The sequence below is a fragment of the Gymnogyps californianus genome, chromosome 29, assembly GCF_018139145.2.
Source record: "Gymnogyps californianus isolate 813 chromosome 29, ASM1813914v2, whole genome shotgun sequence".
Taxonomy (NCBI): domain Eukaryota; kingdom Metazoa; phylum Chordata; class Aves; order Accipitriformes; family Cathartidae; genus Gymnogyps; species Gymnogyps californianus.
Genome location: NC_059499.1, coordinates 995,815 through 1,011,084, shown reverse-complemented (window position 1 = coordinate 1,011,084; position 15,270 = coordinate 995,815). Strand labels below are relative to the sequence as shown.

Sequence of the window (15,270 nt, the reverse complement as noted above, 5' to 3'; positions counted from 1 at the left end):
ATACCCCCTATCCCATTACCCCACATTCCCATCCCATATGCCCATAGCCCCTATCCCATACCCCCTATCCCATACCCCCATATCCCATCCCATACCCCTATCCCATACCCCCTCCCATCCCATACCCCCTATCCCATACCCCACATTCCCATCCCATATCCCATAGCCCATACCCCCTATCCCATACCCCCATATCCCATAGTCCATATCATCCCATATCCTATACCCCTATATCCCCTATCCCATATCCCCTATCCCATACCCCCCATCCCCATCCCATACCCCCCATCCCATATACCCCTAGATTCCCATACCCATATTCCCATACCCCTTATATCCCATATACCCCCTATCCCATACCCCCCTATCCCATACCCCACATTCCCATCCCCCCCCCCCCCCATCCCCATACCCCCTATCCCGTCCCCCCTATCCCATCCCACCTTGCCGACCAGCTGGACAATCTCGGCCAGCTCCTCCTCCTCCTGCAGGATCTCCCGGGCCCGGCTGCGCAGGGCGGGGAACTCGGGGTGCAGCCCCTCGTAGTGGGGCTCCAGCGCCCGCAGGTACCTGCTGTAGCTGATCAGCCAGTTCACCGAGGGGAAGTGCTTGCGCTGCGCCAGCTTCTTGTCCAGCCCCCAAAAAACCTGGGGGGGACACGGCGGGGGGTGGGCTGTCAGGCGGGGCCGTGCCGGGATGGGGGGGTCCCCGGTGCGCCCCGCTCACCTGCACGATGCCCAGCGTGGCCGAGGTGACGGGGTCCGAGAAGTCCCCTCCCGGCGGGGACACGCTGCGGAGGGGGGGACAGCGGGCGGGGGGCTCGGCGGGGTGCCAGGGTGGGGGGTCCCCCACGCCGCCCACCTCCCCGCGGGCCCCCCCCCGCACTCACGCGCCGACGATGCTGACGCTGCCCTCGCGGGCAGGGGAGCCCAGGCAGCGCGCTCGCCCCGCGCGCTCGTAGAAGGAGGCCAGGCGGGCGCCCAGGTACGCCGGGTAGCCGCTGTCTGCGGGGAGCGCGGCATCACGGGAGGAGGGGGCCGGAGCCCCTCACCGCCGCCTCGGGGCTGGCGGAGGGGCGAGGGGTGCCCCCCACCCCACCCCACCCCGGGACCGGGGCTCACCCGCCGGCATCTCGGCCAAGCGCCCCGAGATCTCGCGCAGCGCCTCGGCCCAGCGGGAGGTGGAGTCGGCCATCATGCTGACGTGGTGGCCCATGTCGCGGAAGTACTCGGAGAGCGTGATGCCTGCGCCGGCGGCACGCGGCTTGCACGCTTGGCACGGCCCTCGCACGCTCGGTGTGCGCCCCTTGCACGCTTGGGGCGCGCTCCAGCGAGCTCACGGCTGCCCGTCTGCGCACCCACCCGTGCGCACGGCTGGGTGCACGAGTGGCCTCGCGGTGTGCGTGCACACGCGTGCACGCTCACACGTGCCACATACCACCCCCCCACCCCCCCCGCCGCGGCGGTCCCCGGCCCACCGGTGTAGATGGAGGCTTCGCGGGCGGCCACCGGCATGTTGGAGGTGTTGGCCACCAGCGTCGTGCGCTTCATGATGGTCTCCGTCCTCCCGTCCACCTCCATGGTGAGCTGGGGACGGCATCACCGTCACCGCCCGGCCACCGGCCCCGCAGCGCCCGGCTCACCGTCACCCCGTCACCGTGCCACCCGTCCCCACCTCGGGAAGTCCCGCAGGACCTCGGACATCTCGTTGCCGCGCTCGCCGCAGCCCACGTAGACGATGATGTCGCTGTTGGAGTACTTGGACAGGGACTGGGAGATGACGGTCTTGCCGCAGCCGAAGGCGCCCGGGATGGCCGTGGTGCCGCCCTGCACGCATCTGGGGACGGGGACGCGTGGGGACGGCCGAGAGCGGTGGCTGTGGAGGGGAGACGGTCCCCCCCACACCACCCCGCTACATCCCCATGGAGGTGGGAGGGACCCCCCTCCCTGTCCCCATCCCTGTCCCTCCTGGGGACTGTCTGGAGCGAGTGTGACCCACCCAGTGTCACCCACCAGCCCCCCCACTGTCCCCTTTCTCCCCAGCAGGGCTGTCCCCACCCCTGTCCCTGTCCCCAGCCCTGTCCCTGTCCCCCATCCCCATCCTTGTCCCTTATTCCCATCTCCAGCCCTATCCCCACTTCCATCCCTGTCCCGTATCACCATCCTCTGTCCCCATCCCTGTCCCTGTCCCATATCCCCATCCCCTCTCCCTGTCCCCTGTCCCCACCTCCAGCTCTCTCTCCGTCCCCAGCCCTGTCCCCATCTCCCACCCTTCTCCCCCACCCCAGTCCCTACGGGAAGAGGGCGTCCAGCACCCGCTGGCCCGTCAGCAGTGGGTGATTCGCTGGCAGCTTCTCGGCCACGGGCCGGGTCTGTCGCACCGGCCAGACCTGCAGCATGGTCAGCTTCTCTGCGCTGCCCTGGAAGTCCAGCTCCAGCACCACGTCCTGCGGGGAGCGGAGGGACGGGCAGGGCGGCGGGGACAGGGGACCCCGTCGCCCATCACCTCGTCACCCATCACCCCACCCATCACCCCCACCCGCCCTTACCGAGACGCTGTAGTGCCCGGGGGGTGCGATGTAGGTGACGGTGCCCCGGCTGCGGGGCGGCACCATGATCTTGTGCCGGATGAGGGAGTTCTCGGCCACCGTCCCGTAGATGTCACCGCCGGTGACGTGGCTCCCAACCTGGTATGGGGTGGCCGTGAGGATGCAGGACCCCAACGGGGACGGGCCGCGTCCCCTCCAGGGTGCTGGGAGAAGGGGATACGTCCCCACGTCCCCGCATGGGGACACGCACCCGGACGTCCTTGCTGGGGGCGAAGTCCCAGGCGAGGTGCCGGGGCAGCGCGGGGACGTTGGTGCCCCGCGGGATGTAGATGCTGCGGGTGAGCTGGGCGATGTCCCGCAGCGGGCGCTGGATCCCGTCGAAGATGGAGCCCAGGATGCCGGGCCCCAGCTCCACCGAGAGCGGCTTCCCCGTGCGCAGCACCGGGTCCCCCACCCGCACCCCCGCTGCCCCCGCGCTCAGGAAAGGCCACCGACGAGATGGGGACGGGACGGACGGGACCAGAGGGGCAGGAAAAGATGGGGGGACAGGGCAGGACGGGGGGACAGGAGAGAGGGCCAGCGGGGCTGGGGGCGATGGGGCAGAAAAGGGGGGGGGGACGGGGAAGGGACAGGACAGGAGAGGGGAGACAGGGGAAGATGGGGGGGGGGGACAGGGGAGGACAGAACAAGGGGCAGCGGAGGATGGCAGGGACAGGACAGGGGGACAGGAGGGACGGGGGGACAGGGGCAGGTGGGGAGGGGGACGGGGAGGAAGGGAAGGGCAGGACAGGGAGATGGATGGGACGGGGGGGACAGGGGAGGACGAGGGGACAGGGAGGGGGGATGGATAAGGGGAGGGGGGACAAGACAGGAGAGGGGGACGGGAGGATGGGGGGGACAGAGCAGGGCAGGGCAGGGCAGGGGACGCGGGGACAGGCAGTGCCGGCAGGATACAGGTCTCCTCGTAGACCTGGAGCGTGGCCATGTCCCCCTCCAGCCGGATGATCTCCCCCACCAGCTCCGCGTGCCCCACGCGCACCAGCTCGTACATGGCCGCCCCCGCCATGCGGGTGGCCGTCACCACTGCGGGGACACGCCACCGTCACCCCGACCCGGCCCCAACCAACCCCCCCCCCCCCCCCCAGCAGCTCCCCCCTCCCCAACCCCATCCCCTCCCCACGACCCTCCTGGGTGCTCCCCTGTCCCTGTCCCCTCCCCAGGCCCCATTTTGGGGCTAAAAAGGCCTTGGGGTCCCCGTCCCCGTGTCCCCGCCGGCGGTACCGGGCCCCGAGACGCCGTGGACGGAGCCCAGCAGACTCTCCCGCTCGGCCTCCGCCAGCCGCGGCCCCCCGGCCCCCTCCATGGCGTCCCCTGCCAGCTCCGGCGTCACCGGCGTTATATGGGGCCTGCGGCCGCAAGGAACCGGCCAGGCCCGGTGGCGGGTGACGCCGCAGGCGGGGGCTGTGTACAGTCAACAACAGCCACGTCCCCTCCTGTCGTGTCCCCCCCCCCGGCCACCGCCGCACCCTTGGGTGCCACACGCCGGCACGCGCTGGCACGCGCCAACCTCTGCCTCGCTCAGGGTGACGGTGACGCCCTCCCTCCCCACTGCCACCACCACGTCCCCGTCCCCTCCTGGGTGCGTGTCCCCAGGGTCCCTGCCCCCCCCGCCCCACGTCCCTGCCTTTTGGGGTGTGTGCCCCCCCCCACCGTGGCACCCCCCACCCCAATTCTGGGGTCCCCCCACAGCATTTCAGGCACTGGGGGGGGGGTGTGTTTGTCCTCCCCCCCAGCCCCACGCGAGGCCGGGGCAGCAGCTCCAGCACCAGCTGCCATCCCCTGGCTGCCGGGGGGGGGGCCTGGGGCTGCCCCCACCCTGGCCAGGCCGGCATCGGCCCCCCCGGAACGCCGCTGCCCCCCGGGGAAGCGGTGCTCAGAGCAAGACAACAGCGGCCGAGGCCGATGCGGTGCCACCGTCTGCCCCCCGGCATCGTCCCCAAAGTGCCACCGTCCCCCTCTCCGGGGGGTGACTGCGTCACCCTGGGGCGAGCCAAGGTGGGGGGTCTGGCCCGGGCTGCACCCCCCTTTCCTGCCCCCCCCCCCACCCCCCCCAGGAGCCAGGGAAGCGGCAGCCACCCTCAGCGCCCACGCTTGGCCGAAGGAAAAAACAAAAAACTCCGCGTTTATTTAACAAAACCAGGAGAGGAGCGAGGCCGAAGAGCGGCGGGGAGGGCGGGGGAGCTAGGAGACCAGGACGCCGGCCGAGCCGCCCTTGGCCCCGGCGCCCTCGGCCCCCTCCTTGGGGGGCTGCTTGGGGTCCTCCTCGCCCACCAGCCGAATGTTGTGCTTCTCCCGGAACTCGTTCAGCTCCCGGCCCTTCGCCTGCAGCTGCTGGTTCAGCGTCTCGATGATTTTGCTGATCTGGGAAAAGGCCGGGGCGGCGGCGGGGGGGGAGAGAGAGGGATCAGGGGGAAGCAGCCGGGAGAGGGGCTGGGTCTGGGGGGGGGGACAGGGGGTCCCGGGGGGAGGGAATGGGGGGGGGTCCCCAGCGGGGGGGGACAGGGCTGTCCCCGGGGGGGGGGGGGATAGGGGGGTCCCCGGGGGGGGGAGATAGGGGGGGTCCCCGGGGGGGGAGGATAGGGGGGGGTCCCCGGGGACGACGACACAGGGGGGTCCCCGGGGGGGGGAGGCCGCCCCTCACCTGCTCCTTGTTGTTCTCCAGGGCCGGCAGCACCTCCTTGACGGTGCGCTCCACCAAGATGCCGCCCACCATGCGGTAGCACTTCCGCGTGGGGTCCACCTCCCGCAGCGTCTCGATGACCAGGCTGCGAGGAAGAGGAGGGTGAGGCGGCGAAGAAGGCCCCCGCGGCCCGGACACCCCCCCCCCCCAATATCCCACCTGTGCTCGTTCAGCTCCAGCTCCAGCTCGGCCGCCTTCGAGGCCAGGCCCCGCTGCTCCTGCCGCAGCCGGTTGAACCGGGCCACCACCTGCGGGGACAGGGGCGGTGATGGGGCTGGGACCTCCCCCACCCAGGGCCAGGGGACCCCCCCACACACACCCCAGGGCCCGAGACCTGCCCGGGGACCCTCGCCCGGTGCCGGGGACCCGAGCCCGAGCCCTCTCGCCGCTCCCCGGCCCGGACCTGCTCCGCTGTCAGCGCCTTCCCACCGGGCGCTGCCGCCGGCCGCCCCTTCGCGCTGTCCGCCATCTTCTCCCCCCCCCCCCCACCGGCCCGGCTTCCCGCGCCGCGGGCTCCGCCCCTTCCGGCATCGGCCGGAAACGGCAGAGGGCAGCGGCGCTGACGGCGCCATCTTTGCTGCGGGCGCCGCCGGGGGGACTTTGCCCACCTCCGTTCCGTGCCGCCGGTGGGGCATGTACGGGCCGGGGGGAACTTGGGGGGCCGGGGGGCGTAGGAGACGACCGGAGGGGTGCGGGGGCGGGGAGATTTGGGGCAAATTGGGCCATTGTGGGGGGCTGATGGGCCCTGGGGGCAGGTGGGGGGCAGAGCCGGGGCAGTTCGGGGTCCGAACTGGGGCAGAGCTGGGGCAGTTTGGGGGATGCTGGGGCAGTTTAGGGGGGTGCTGGGGCAGAGCTGGGGCAGTTCGGGGGGTGCTGGGGCAGTTGGGGTCTGACCTGGGGCAGAGCTGGGGCAGTTTGGGGGGTGCTGGGGCAGTTGGGGTCTGACCTGGGTGCTGCAGGCGGGCCTGGGGGCAGCGGGACCACAGGAGGGGCTGGCCGGTGACAGCCACGCGCAGGCCCCTGCGTGGGGGCCGGTGCCGTCCCCTTGGCCGTGGGTCCCCCGGTGCCCACCAGGACCACTGGGCGCAGGGACCAGGCAGCAGCCGTGACCCCCCTCCCCACCCCGGGGTCCCCCCCTGCCCCAGGCTGAGAGCAGTGCCCCGGACCCCGCTGCGCTGCCTGCTCCCAGCCCGCCCGTGCACCCCGAGACGCCCGCACAGCTCCGGTACCCCGGGCAGGTACCCCGCGCTGTGCCGCAGCTCCCCGCGCCTGCCCCACGCCATGGCGGGTCCCCCGGGGCTGAAGCCGCTGGTGGCCGTGGGCCAGGTCACCTCCACGCCCAACAAGGAGCTGAACTTCGGCGTCTGCGCCAGGCTGGTGCGGGAGGCGGCACAGCGCGGCGCCTGCCTCGTCTTCCTCCCCGAGGGCTTTGACTACATCGGCTCCGACACGGCGCAGACCCTCAGCCTGGCCGAGGGACTGGACGGGGACCTCATGGGACGCTACGCCGAGCTGGCCAGGTACCGGTGGGGACCCCCCGCAACGTGGTGGAGACGGAGCCGCTGGTGCCGGCTGCGGGGTCCCTGGCCCTGGCAGAGCCGGGGTGACCCCGGGTCCCTCTCCCCAGGGAGTGCGGCGTGTGGCTGTCCCTGGGTGGCTTCCACGAGCGTGGCCAGGACTGGCTGACCACGCAGCGCATCTACAACTGCCATGTGCTGCTGGACCCCGCAGGTGAGAGCCCCCGGCCCTGCCCCGCCGACCGGGGGTCCCCGGCCCCGCGGACATCCCCCCCTTGCACCCTCTTGTCCCCAGGTAACGTCGTGGCCGCTTACAGGAAGACCCACCTGTGTGACGTGGAGCTGGTGGGACGCGTCGTCATGAAGGAGAGCAGCTTCACCAACCCCGGCACCGAGATCGTGCCCCCGGTCGGCACGCCGGCGGGGAGGGTACGGGACGGACGGACGGGCACCTCCGGGGACCTTCGGGGTCCCTGCGGGGCGAGGGGCTCCCCTGGCTCGAGCACTGCGTCCCCTCCACTGTCCCCTAACCTCTGCCCAGAGCCCCCCGGGGCTGGGCGCCGTGTCCTCGCTGATGTCCCCTCCTTGTCCCCACCAGCTCGGCCTCTCCATCTGCTACGACCTGCGCTTCCCCGAGATCTCGCTGGCGCTGCGGCGTGCCGGCGCCGAGATCCTCACCTACCCCTCGGCCTTCACCATCCCCACGGGCTCGGCGCACTGGGAGGTGAGCTCGGCCCCGGCCCCCCGGCAGCTCCAGCCTCCCCCTCTGCCCCTCGCCCCCATCCCGGTGGCTCCCGCCGCTCGTCCCCTGTCCCCCGCGGGGGCTGTCGGGCTGGGGCTGAGCCCTCGCCCCAGTCACCTCCGGCAGCGAGCAAGCAGGGAAGAATCCTGCAGCCGAGAGGGGCAAATCTAAGACAAAAAGCCTCTTTTTGGGGTATTTAAGGGGCAGGTGGCACAGCCAGCCCGGCCACGCTGCCCTCACCCAGACCCCGCTCTCTGCCCCACGTCCCGAACCCCCCCACCGGGGGCTGCGGTCCGGCACCGCCAGCAGTGCCGCGTCCCCGGCAGGTGCTGCTGCGGGCCCGGGCCATCGAGAGCCAGTGCTACGTGGTGGCGGCCGCCCAGACGGGAAGAACCACGAGCACCGGACGTCCTACGGCCACGCGCTGGTGGTGGACCCCTGGGGCGCCGTGGTGGCCCAGTGCCACGAGGGAACCGGGCTCTGCTACGCCGAGATCGACCTCGACTACCTGCACCGCATCCGCCAGGAGATCCCGGTGCACGGCCACCGCCGGCCCGACCTCTATGGCACCGTGGCGGCCGCGGGGCTGGAGCCGGCACCGTGAGCCCCTCCTTGGTGCAGTAAAATCCGGAGCAGGGCCAGATCTGCTCTGTTTCAGACTGTTTGTCCCCAAAAGGCAGCAGCAAAACGGGCTCAGGGTTCCCCAGCCCCCTGTGCCGCAGCCAGGAGGGTATCCCCCCTCTTTTTCGGTGTCCCCCGCGCTGCTGGGGGTTCAGGGGTCCCCCCACGGCGCAGGCGGGGGCAGAAGGAAGGAGCCAGGCGCTGCAGTAGATGTTTATTTCAAGAAACCCAAAAGCTACACAGGGAATATGACCGTTATACTGAAGTTTAAAAAATACAGAAGTCACAGAAATTACACCAAGTTGTGCCAGAATCGTCCGTAAGCGGAGGGGGGCTGCGTGCCCCCGGGGGCTGCCCCCCCACCCAGGAGGGGGTCTGCACCCACCCGCGGCCGAGCAGGGACGGGGAGAAAAACCACAAAACCAGGATGGAGCTGGGGGAAAAAAAAAAATCCCCCCCCACCCCAGGGACCCGCAGGCAGCGGGTGGTGGGGGGGAACGGCCATTTTGGGGCTCTCCAGGAACGGGGAGCCAGAGCGTGGACCGGGCGGCCACGGCCAAGGACCGCACGCCCTCCAAGACGTGCAGGCAGAGTGCAGGCAGAGGCTCAGCTGCCTGCTGCCAGCAACAGGCAGATCGCACCGCCCCCAACCTGCCCCTTGTCCCAGTTTGTCCCAGTTGCCAGCTGGAGAGGGGAGGGACAGAGCCAGGCAGCCGCGGAGGGGACAGGCAAGAGATTTCGGGGCGTCCCTCGGCGCTGGTCCTGCCCCCCGGCCCCCGCAGGGGAGGGGGACGCGAAGGCACATGGTCCAGGGGACGCCGCGGGGACGGTTTTACTCCTGAGAAACCCACGGAGGTGACGGGGGGGCGTTATTTGAGGGAGAAACGGGGGGGAGACGCTGCCCGCGGGGCAGCCCCCCGCACACAGAGCCCCCCGGGACGGCGACACAAGGGCAGGAGGGGGACAATGCCACCCCCGAACCCGGCGCAGGCACCACGGGGCCGAGCCCACCCCGGTACAAACCTCCGCCGAGCCCCCCCCGGCTCGCCCAGCCCCGTCACTGACGCGCCCCAGGCAGGATTTTTGCCTTTGTTTGTTTGTTTTTAATGGATACAAAATAAAAGAGAAAAAAGGAAAACAAAGCGAGAGAGGAGGTGACAGGACAGGAAAGGGGTGAGGAAACACGTAAGCCTCCGGCGCTCCCCGCGGCTCCAGCCCGGCTCCGAACCCAGAGTTGCACAGCACCGGGCGGGGGTTTCAATCATCTTTTCCTTTTCTTTTAGAAAAGAAAAAAAAAAAAAAGAAAAAAAAAAAAAAAGGAGAAGGAAAAAAGCTTGGGTCCCACCGAGCAGCCATCGGGCGTCAGGGAGCCGTCTGCAGCATCAAGTTCCTCAGGAGTTTCTGGCGCCCGACCTCGTAATCCTCCTCGTCCACATTGACCAGCAGTTTGATGGCTTCGTGGCCCACGGCTTGTTTGAGCGAGTCCGTGATGAAGACGCCCTTGAGGGCTTCCAGCAAAGAGCCGTTGATGTAATCGCGCCAGAACGCGTCGAGGTAGGTGAGCTCTGAGAATTTTATGTCACAGATGATGGAGCCCAGGTCCCGGGACTTCAGGATGGTGTTGGCCTGGTTGAAGCGCTCGAACTGACGCTCCAAGGGGTCCTGCTTGTTGGAGAAGACGTTGCCTTGAAGCGCCGTCTCGTGCTGGCAGTACTCGGCTCGGACTCGCAGGCGGATGTCTGAGGGAAGCGGGGAGGGGTGGTGGGGGGGTGAGTGCTCCGGCGTGGGGCCGGGAACCCCCAAAACCCCCTCCCGAGCCCCCCCCAGGGGCTCTTACCACAGGTCTGCTTCTCCTTAGGGTCCGGCGTCGCCGACTTCCTCCTCTTGCGCTGGCTGCTGAGGAGGGTCCTGCCGCGGCCGGGCCTCTTGGTACAGATCTGGGGTCCCGCGGAGGAGCAGCAGACCACGGGGTGGTGGGGAGGCACTGCGCAGGGAGAGGACGGGGGTTAGGGGACACTCGGGCCCCCCGCTCTCTGCCTGGGGACCCCTCGGAGGAGCCGCTCCCCCCCCCCCCAGGCCTGGCCGCAGCTCTCGGGGCCGCTCGCCCTTGCTGGTTGCACTCCAAATCTGCGATTGAGCGCTTCTGCTCCGTCCCCGACACCAAGCTCCAGCCCTCCCCTCCTTTCCACGCCGCTGTCGCCTCCCAGTTGTCCCCTCCCCATCCCGGGATGCTCATCCCAAGGGATGTCTGGCAGCGCCAGGAGCCTGTGCAAGCCCCAGAGGGGAACCCCAAGCTACACCCAGAGACCGAACGGCCTCGCCGCGGCACTGCGGTTACGGGAAGGGATGCCAAACTCCGCGCTTCATCGTCCCCCAGACCGCGGGGCTTGTGGCAGCAGGGTCAGACGTCGTCACTTCAGCAGCGACAGAACAGTCACCGCCAGCCAGAGGCGAGTCCCGGCGCTCCCAGCGGGAGCGGACGAGGCAGAAGCGGGACGGTCCCGATGAATTCCCACAGACGGGAACCCCCACGGACCGAACCCCGAGGTCCGGCAGCGGGCACCCGCACCCACCTGATTTATGGGGGTGACCCAGGCCGTGCTCCGCCTCGCTGTGAGCTCGGGGCGTCACGTAGCGAATGGACGTCTCCTCCAGGTACTTGTCCACCAGGTCCGGACACACTGGAAGAGAGGGGACACGGGCCCCTTCAGGAGGGCAGAGGGGACACGGGCCCTTCAGGAGGGGCAGAGGGGACACGGGCCCCTTCAGGAGGGAGGCCAGGGCAGATCTCTCCCAGCGCGGCGGGTGCCAACACGTGCTTAAGCTGCTCTGTGTCCCCCCCCGAGCACGGCTGCACGTCGAGCGGCCGTTTCTCCAGCCAGTCCTCTCGGAAAAGCTCCATTTGGGAGCCAAGCCTTCCCAACCGCGGCGCAGGAAAAGGCCGTTTCCATTTGTTACCATAGATAATCCCAACACCCGGACTCGGAGCAGACCAGCGGCGTCGCACGCATGCAATCCCCTGGGAGAAACTCCAGCCAAGGTGGGCAGCGCCTCCGACACCGCTCCCACACCGTGCCGGCGCCGTACCGGGTCGTACATACCTGGCGATCGCTCAGACCAGCCCCAGATTTGTCCCGTGCTCCGTACACAAGCTCCCATGGCTCGTGTCGGTCTGAGCGAAGGTCTGGGGGAGCAGCCACCGCTCCTCCTCCTCCATAGCCCCGGCAGAGCAGAGCCACGGGGGGAAGGCAGCAGCTCCAGGCCCCCGGGACAGACCCGGCTGCTTGAAACGCTTTAGGATAAACTGGCGTACACCCAAAACGTTAAGCCGACGTTATTTACCCGACTTTAGCAGATCAAACCTCTGAAGTAACACACTGGCAGGACACGGGGTTTTGAGGAGAGTCAAGCTGCTGAGCAGAAGCAGCTGCTGAGCAAAGACGATGGGGAGAAACGAGTTATTTTGGAGGGCCAGGACATTTTCTGCGGGTTGTTTTTGTCCTGTTTGCTGAGCTCAGAGCACTGCCTGTCCCCGGACAGGATCCCTCCCATCCCCGCTGGACCGAAGCCGGCCAAGGCTGCGGGTCACCCCGGCCCCCCCCGCCACTCTCTGCCTTCGCCCAGCCGGCGCTGGCTGCGCCGAGCTAATTCGGGACGGGGTTTTGCTCCTTTTCAGAGCCATGAATAAGAATGAGGCAGAAGGAGACGAGACCTCCTGGCTGCTGCGGGGTCTGGAAGGACACGGGAACCAGAAGCGAGCGTCAGCTCGTTAAGTCCGGAGGAGACTTCCTTTAACCAATCAATCCCTCCTCTTTAAATGCAAAGCGCTGCACATTATAAACCACATGTAAGGCGCCTTTCTTAATAAAGCTTTTTGAAATGCTATTTTTGCGCATTTAATTAAACCGTTTCCACCCAAGCGTGGCTGGAGACGTCGCAAGAACGAGGTCTCACAGGTACGGGGCATCGCTCCTCGCACGACGGCGGCGTACAGAGACACGAATGCCGACCTCTGGCTCCCTGACCGCGCGGGTATCGTGCTTTAATATCAATCCATCTGTCTCACCCTGAAAACACCAAAACCTGACACGGGGGGGCTCGCCTGGCTTCAGCCGACCCAGGTACAGCAGCCAAGTGCCCCTTCAGCTTGGATTTTTGCACCAAACAAGCAAAAAGCCGCTCAAGAAACACAAAAATAGGGCGGCGACACCCCCAAACCCTACACAAACTGGGGGACACAGAGCCGTGGCTCCACCCGTGCGCCCCGTGGAACCGGCATCACCAGAAACCTCCCCGAATCCAAGCGCCGCACAGCTGGTCTGTGTAACGCGCCCGCCCGCCGCTTTCCCTTTTCCTCTAGTTTTTCTTGGCTTGGTGCAGAGGAAGAGCGCCGGAAGGTTACACCGGCACCGGTAAACAGCCTCCTACGCCCTGCTCTGCACCGAGCCGCGGTGCCGGCTGCCCTGCGAGGGGCTCTGCGGGCAGCGGAGCCGGCAGCGATGGCAGGGGAACAGGCTGGGACCCATTCCCGACGCAGCCACGTCTGCGAGCGGCACGCAGGGCCAAGAGCGCGCTCCCGGCTCCCAGAAAAGGCCGGATAACGGGAAAATCCTCACGGCGTCTGGTCTGAGCCCGCACGGGTGCGGGGTGTAGGCGCAGGCAGGGCTGCCCTGCGCTCAGGCTCCATCCCACGAGGTCGAGCAGGGCTGGAAGATTTCTGGCGTTCGGGAGCGGCACAAGGCAGCGGCCCCATGCTGATTAAGAAGTGACTGAGCAAAAAACCCCGTTAATTTTCAAGCTGCCCGATCCCGTTTCCCCCTGGCAGGACGGAGGCCGCAGGCGGCGCAGGACCCTGCTCCCGGCGACAGCCCCAGCTCAAAGGGTTTGTTCACACCAGCGCTGCCGTCCCTCCTCTCACCCCTCAAAACCGGGGAGTTTTTAATGCCTGCCGGTACTTGCGCTCACCGCTTTTCCCAAGCGCTGGCAGGGAACAGCACCGTTGCCCACGGTGTGAGCAGAAACCGGGGAGACTCAGCAGCCTGGAACTGCCAAGAAAGCCCAATTATCCTAATTTAAAGCGAAGATGCAAATTTCAGAGGTTGAATCCTGCTGGAGCGGCTGCCTTACGCATCCCCTGCAACAAGTGCTCTCTCCTTCAGGACTCCTCTGGTTCTGGTCGATCTGGGTTACATTCTTTGAACTGTAAATTGAGGTTTTTAGTCAAAAAAAAACGCACATGGCCGAGCTGGTGGAGGGCAGGGGGTCAGCTCAGCCTGGCAGCTCCATAAAGTGACCAAAAACCCACCAAATTATCCAGATCCAAACAGCCGGGTCACTGCTGGGGTCTCTGAACCAGGAGAGAGCGAGGGGAAAAGGGGCAGCCAGAAGAGGAGGGTTTGGGGCATCCCGCTGGAAAACCGGGTGAAAAAAATCTGAATTTGGACACGGGCTTCTCACTCCGGCCTCTCTGCGTACTGCACGCCGCAGGACTGACAGCACCAGCTCGGGGAGGACATCGGTCGCCGTCCCAAACTCGCCTCGGCCCTGAGAGGACGAGCAGGTTTCCCCCGAAGCCAATGGCACGTCGAGCACAGCAGCCGCAAGCTTCCCCGGACCCTCCCGGCTCCTTCTCGCTCCCCGGCACGGCCCTGGGGCCGCCCACGGCACCTCGCCCCAGGCGGGACTTTGGGCCAAAAGGAGCATTTCCCTAAAAACCAGAGACAAGCAGCGGGAGCTGGGAGTCGCAGGCACGGAGCTGGGAGAGCTGGGAGTCGCAGAGCCGCACAGCACGCAGCAGGAATCCCAGTTCGCCGCTGCTAAAGAAAGGAGACGACCTCGGCGCTTGCCAGAAACGAAGCGAGGCTTTAACCCCCCAAAACCGTGCGCGGGCGCTTGCTAAAACCCTACAAAATGCCCCTTTGCCTTCTCTGCCTGCATTTCCCTGCTGTTCTGGCAGCCGTTTGTCCTGACAAGCCTCAGGCTCCTTTAAGGACCGTGCCTCCAGGGCCTCAGCGAGGAGAAACAGGAGACGGCTGAATAACGAAGCGGGCTTCGTTAGGGAGCGGGGCAGGCTGCCAGCGGCGTCACTTACCGGCCCGTCGCCTCTTGAGGGTGACGTAGGGCAGCAGGTCGTGGCGAGTGATGATCCGCAGCAACTGCAGCACTTGTCGGAAGTTGGTCTCGTCGCAGCGGCCCTGCCGCTCCAGCGCCAGCAAGAAGTCCCGGCCGCTGCGGATCATCCCCCTCTCGTAATCGTCGATCACGTCCACGAAGAGGAAGGAGAGCACCCGCACGTCCCGGTGGGTCAGGTGGGTGCCCACGATGTCGAACATGCGGTGCAAGCTGTACAGCCCATGCTCCCGGTCGCCCCGTTCCTCCGGCCAGGCTTGCGCTCGGCTCCGTTTGAAGGCGGCCATCTTCTGCCGCCGCCGGCACGCGCCGAGCCGGGGCCTCCTCTTAGCGCCGCAACCCTAGAAGACAGAGAGGGCCAACAGGATTTAATCCCTTCCCCATCGATACTTGATTAAAAACCCTGCTTTGCATCTCTCCGACACATCTCCATGCTCATCAGTGACTCGTCCTCTCCTCTGCTGGAGCATCTTACACCAAAAACCGAGGGCTGGGTACCAGACCGACAGCACTGGGCTCTGCCAGCACCGACAGGTCTCTGCCACGTTAACCTACGAACCCAAACACCGTCTGGCAGAAACACCTACGAGCTACGGCACTCGGTGGCAGGGCTCCAGACCACAACCCAGGCAAGGACCGATGTCCTCCACCCCAGCAAAACGAGTCCCCGCATCCCCCAGCAAAGCTGAGCAGGCGGCTCGACAGTCCCAGCTAAACCCTCCGCCGCCGCACCAGCGGGCACTAACCGCACAAAGCCATTTGGCGCAGCCACCGGTATCGCACCGAAACATCAAGGGAGAAGGAAATCAGCCGCTCGGCAGGCCCCGACCTGTTCGGCTTCAAAGTCGGAGGAGAGCGAGCCTCGTCAGACTGGCTTGAGCAGCCGACTCGGGGCTCACCCTCCTCGTCTCAGCAGGTTTCTCGCCTGGTTACGGCCCCCCCCCCGGGGAAATTCCTCGTCGCTCTGCCGTCA

At 67.4% G+C, this 15,270-nt stretch overlaps 4 protein-coding genes across 5 annotated transcripts in view; 1 reads left to right on the top strand and 3 right to left on the bottom strand.

Moving 5' to 3' along the window:
• Nucleotides 1-3,911, bottom strand: part of LOC127026895 (V-type proton ATPase catalytic subunit A-like) — a 5,085-nt gene extending 1,174 nt beyond the window's left edge. The window contains exons 1-11 of the mRNA XM_050912191.1: nucleotides 3,830-3,911; nucleotides 3,503-3,631; nucleotides 2,799-3,013; nucleotides 2,549-2,686; nucleotides 2,295-2,446; nucleotides 1,665-1,836; nucleotides 1,478-1,586; nucleotides 1,122-1,244; nucleotides 890-1,004; nucleotides 727-790; nucleotides 413-647 (exon numbers count right to left, since the gene is read on the bottom strand). Of these exons, the coding sequence (XP_050768148.1) occupies nucleotides 413-647; nucleotides 727-790; nucleotides 890-1,004; nucleotides 1,122-1,244; nucleotides 1,478-1,586; nucleotides 1,665-1,836; nucleotides 2,295-2,446; nucleotides 2,549-2,686; nucleotides 2,799-3,013; nucleotides 3,503-3,631; nucleotides 3,830-3,911 (1,534 nt within the window). The remainder of the gene's footprint in view (nucleotides 1-412; nucleotides 648-726; nucleotides 791-889; nucleotides 1,005-1,121; nucleotides 1,245-1,477; nucleotides 1,587-1,664; nucleotides 1,837-2,294; nucleotides 2,447-2,548; nucleotides 2,687-2,798; nucleotides 3,014-3,502; nucleotides 3,632-3,829) is intronic.
• Nucleotides 3,912-4,709: 798 nt separating this feature from the next.
• PFDN2 (prefoldin subunit 2) lies at nucleotides 4,710-5,757 on the bottom strand. Its single transcript, XM_050912260.1, has 4 exons — nucleotides 5,692-5,757; nucleotides 5,448-5,536; nucleotides 5,250-5,373; nucleotides 4,710-4,969 (listed from the first exon to the last, which is right to left on the bottom strand). The coding sequence occupies exons 1-4, from the start codon at nucleotides 5,755-5,757 to the stop codon at nucleotides 4,790-4,792; spliced, it is 459 nt and encodes a 152-aa protein (XP_050768217.1). The 3' UTR covers nucleotides 4,710-4,789.
• Nucleotides 5,758-5,887: 130 nt separating this feature from the next.
• NIT1 (nitrilase 1) lies at nucleotides 5,888-8,224 on the top strand. The gene is given in 7 exon segments (XM_050912259.1): nucleotides 5,888-5,923; nucleotides 6,527-6,808; nucleotides 6,916-7,019; nucleotides 7,101-7,234; nucleotides 7,404-7,529; nucleotides 7,874-7,937; nucleotides 7,940-8,224. Coding segments are annotated over 7 exon segments (924 nt in total). The 5' UTR covers nucleotides 5,888-5,921; the 3' UTR covers nucleotides 8,152-8,224.
• Nucleotides 8,225-9,207: 983 nt separating this feature from the next.
• On the bottom strand, nucleotides 9,208-14,634 carry DEDD (death effector domain containing). Of its 2 annotated transcripts, none has more exons than XM_050912257.1 (4): nucleotides 14,260-14,634; nucleotides 10,742-10,849; nucleotides 9,952-10,152; nucleotides 9,208-9,907 (listed from the first exon to the last, which is right to left on the bottom strand). In XM_050912257.1, exons 1-4 carry the CDS (start codon nucleotides 14,582-14,584, stop codon nucleotides 9,531-9,533), a joined length of 1,011 nt encoding a protein of 336 aa, XP_050768214.1. In that variant the 5' UTR covers nucleotides 14,585-14,634; the 3' UTR covers nucleotides 9,208-9,530. The 2 variants fall into 2 exon arrangements, with proteins under 2 accessions (XP_050768214.1, XP_050768215.1); XM_050912258.1 differs by having other exon boundaries at nucleotides 10,006-10,152.
• Nucleotides 14,635-15,270: the final 636 nt, after the last annotated feature.

Excerpts from the sequence above, each read along its gene's own strand:
- PFDN2 (XM_050912260.1), bottom strand. The coding sequence starts at position 5,757 with ATGGCGGACAGCGCGAAGGGGCGGCCGGCGGCAGCGCCCGGTGGGAAG. Across the intron at positions 5,374-5,447 it reads CTGGAGCTGAACGAGCACAG|CCTGGTCATCGAGACGCTGC; the intron begins GTGGGATATTGG and ends TCTTCCTCGCAG. Across the intron at positions 4,970-5,249 it reads TGGAGAACAACAAGGAGCAG|ATCAGCAAAATCATCGAGAC; the intron begins GTGAGGGGCGGC and ends GCCTTTTCCCAG.
- DEDD (XM_050912257.1), bottom strand. The coding sequence starts at position 14,584 with ATGGCCGCCTTCAAACGGAGCCGAGCGCAAGCCTGGCCGGAGGAACGG. Across the intron at positions 10,850-14,259 it reads CCTCAAGAGGCGACGGGCCG|TGTGTCCGGACCTGGTGGAC; the intron begins GTAAGTGACGCC and ends CCTCTCTTCCAG. Across the intron at positions 10,153-10,741 it reads GGGTCACCCCCATAAATCAG|TGCCTCCCCACCACCCCGTG; the intron begins GTGGGTGCGGGT and ends CTCCCTGCGCAG.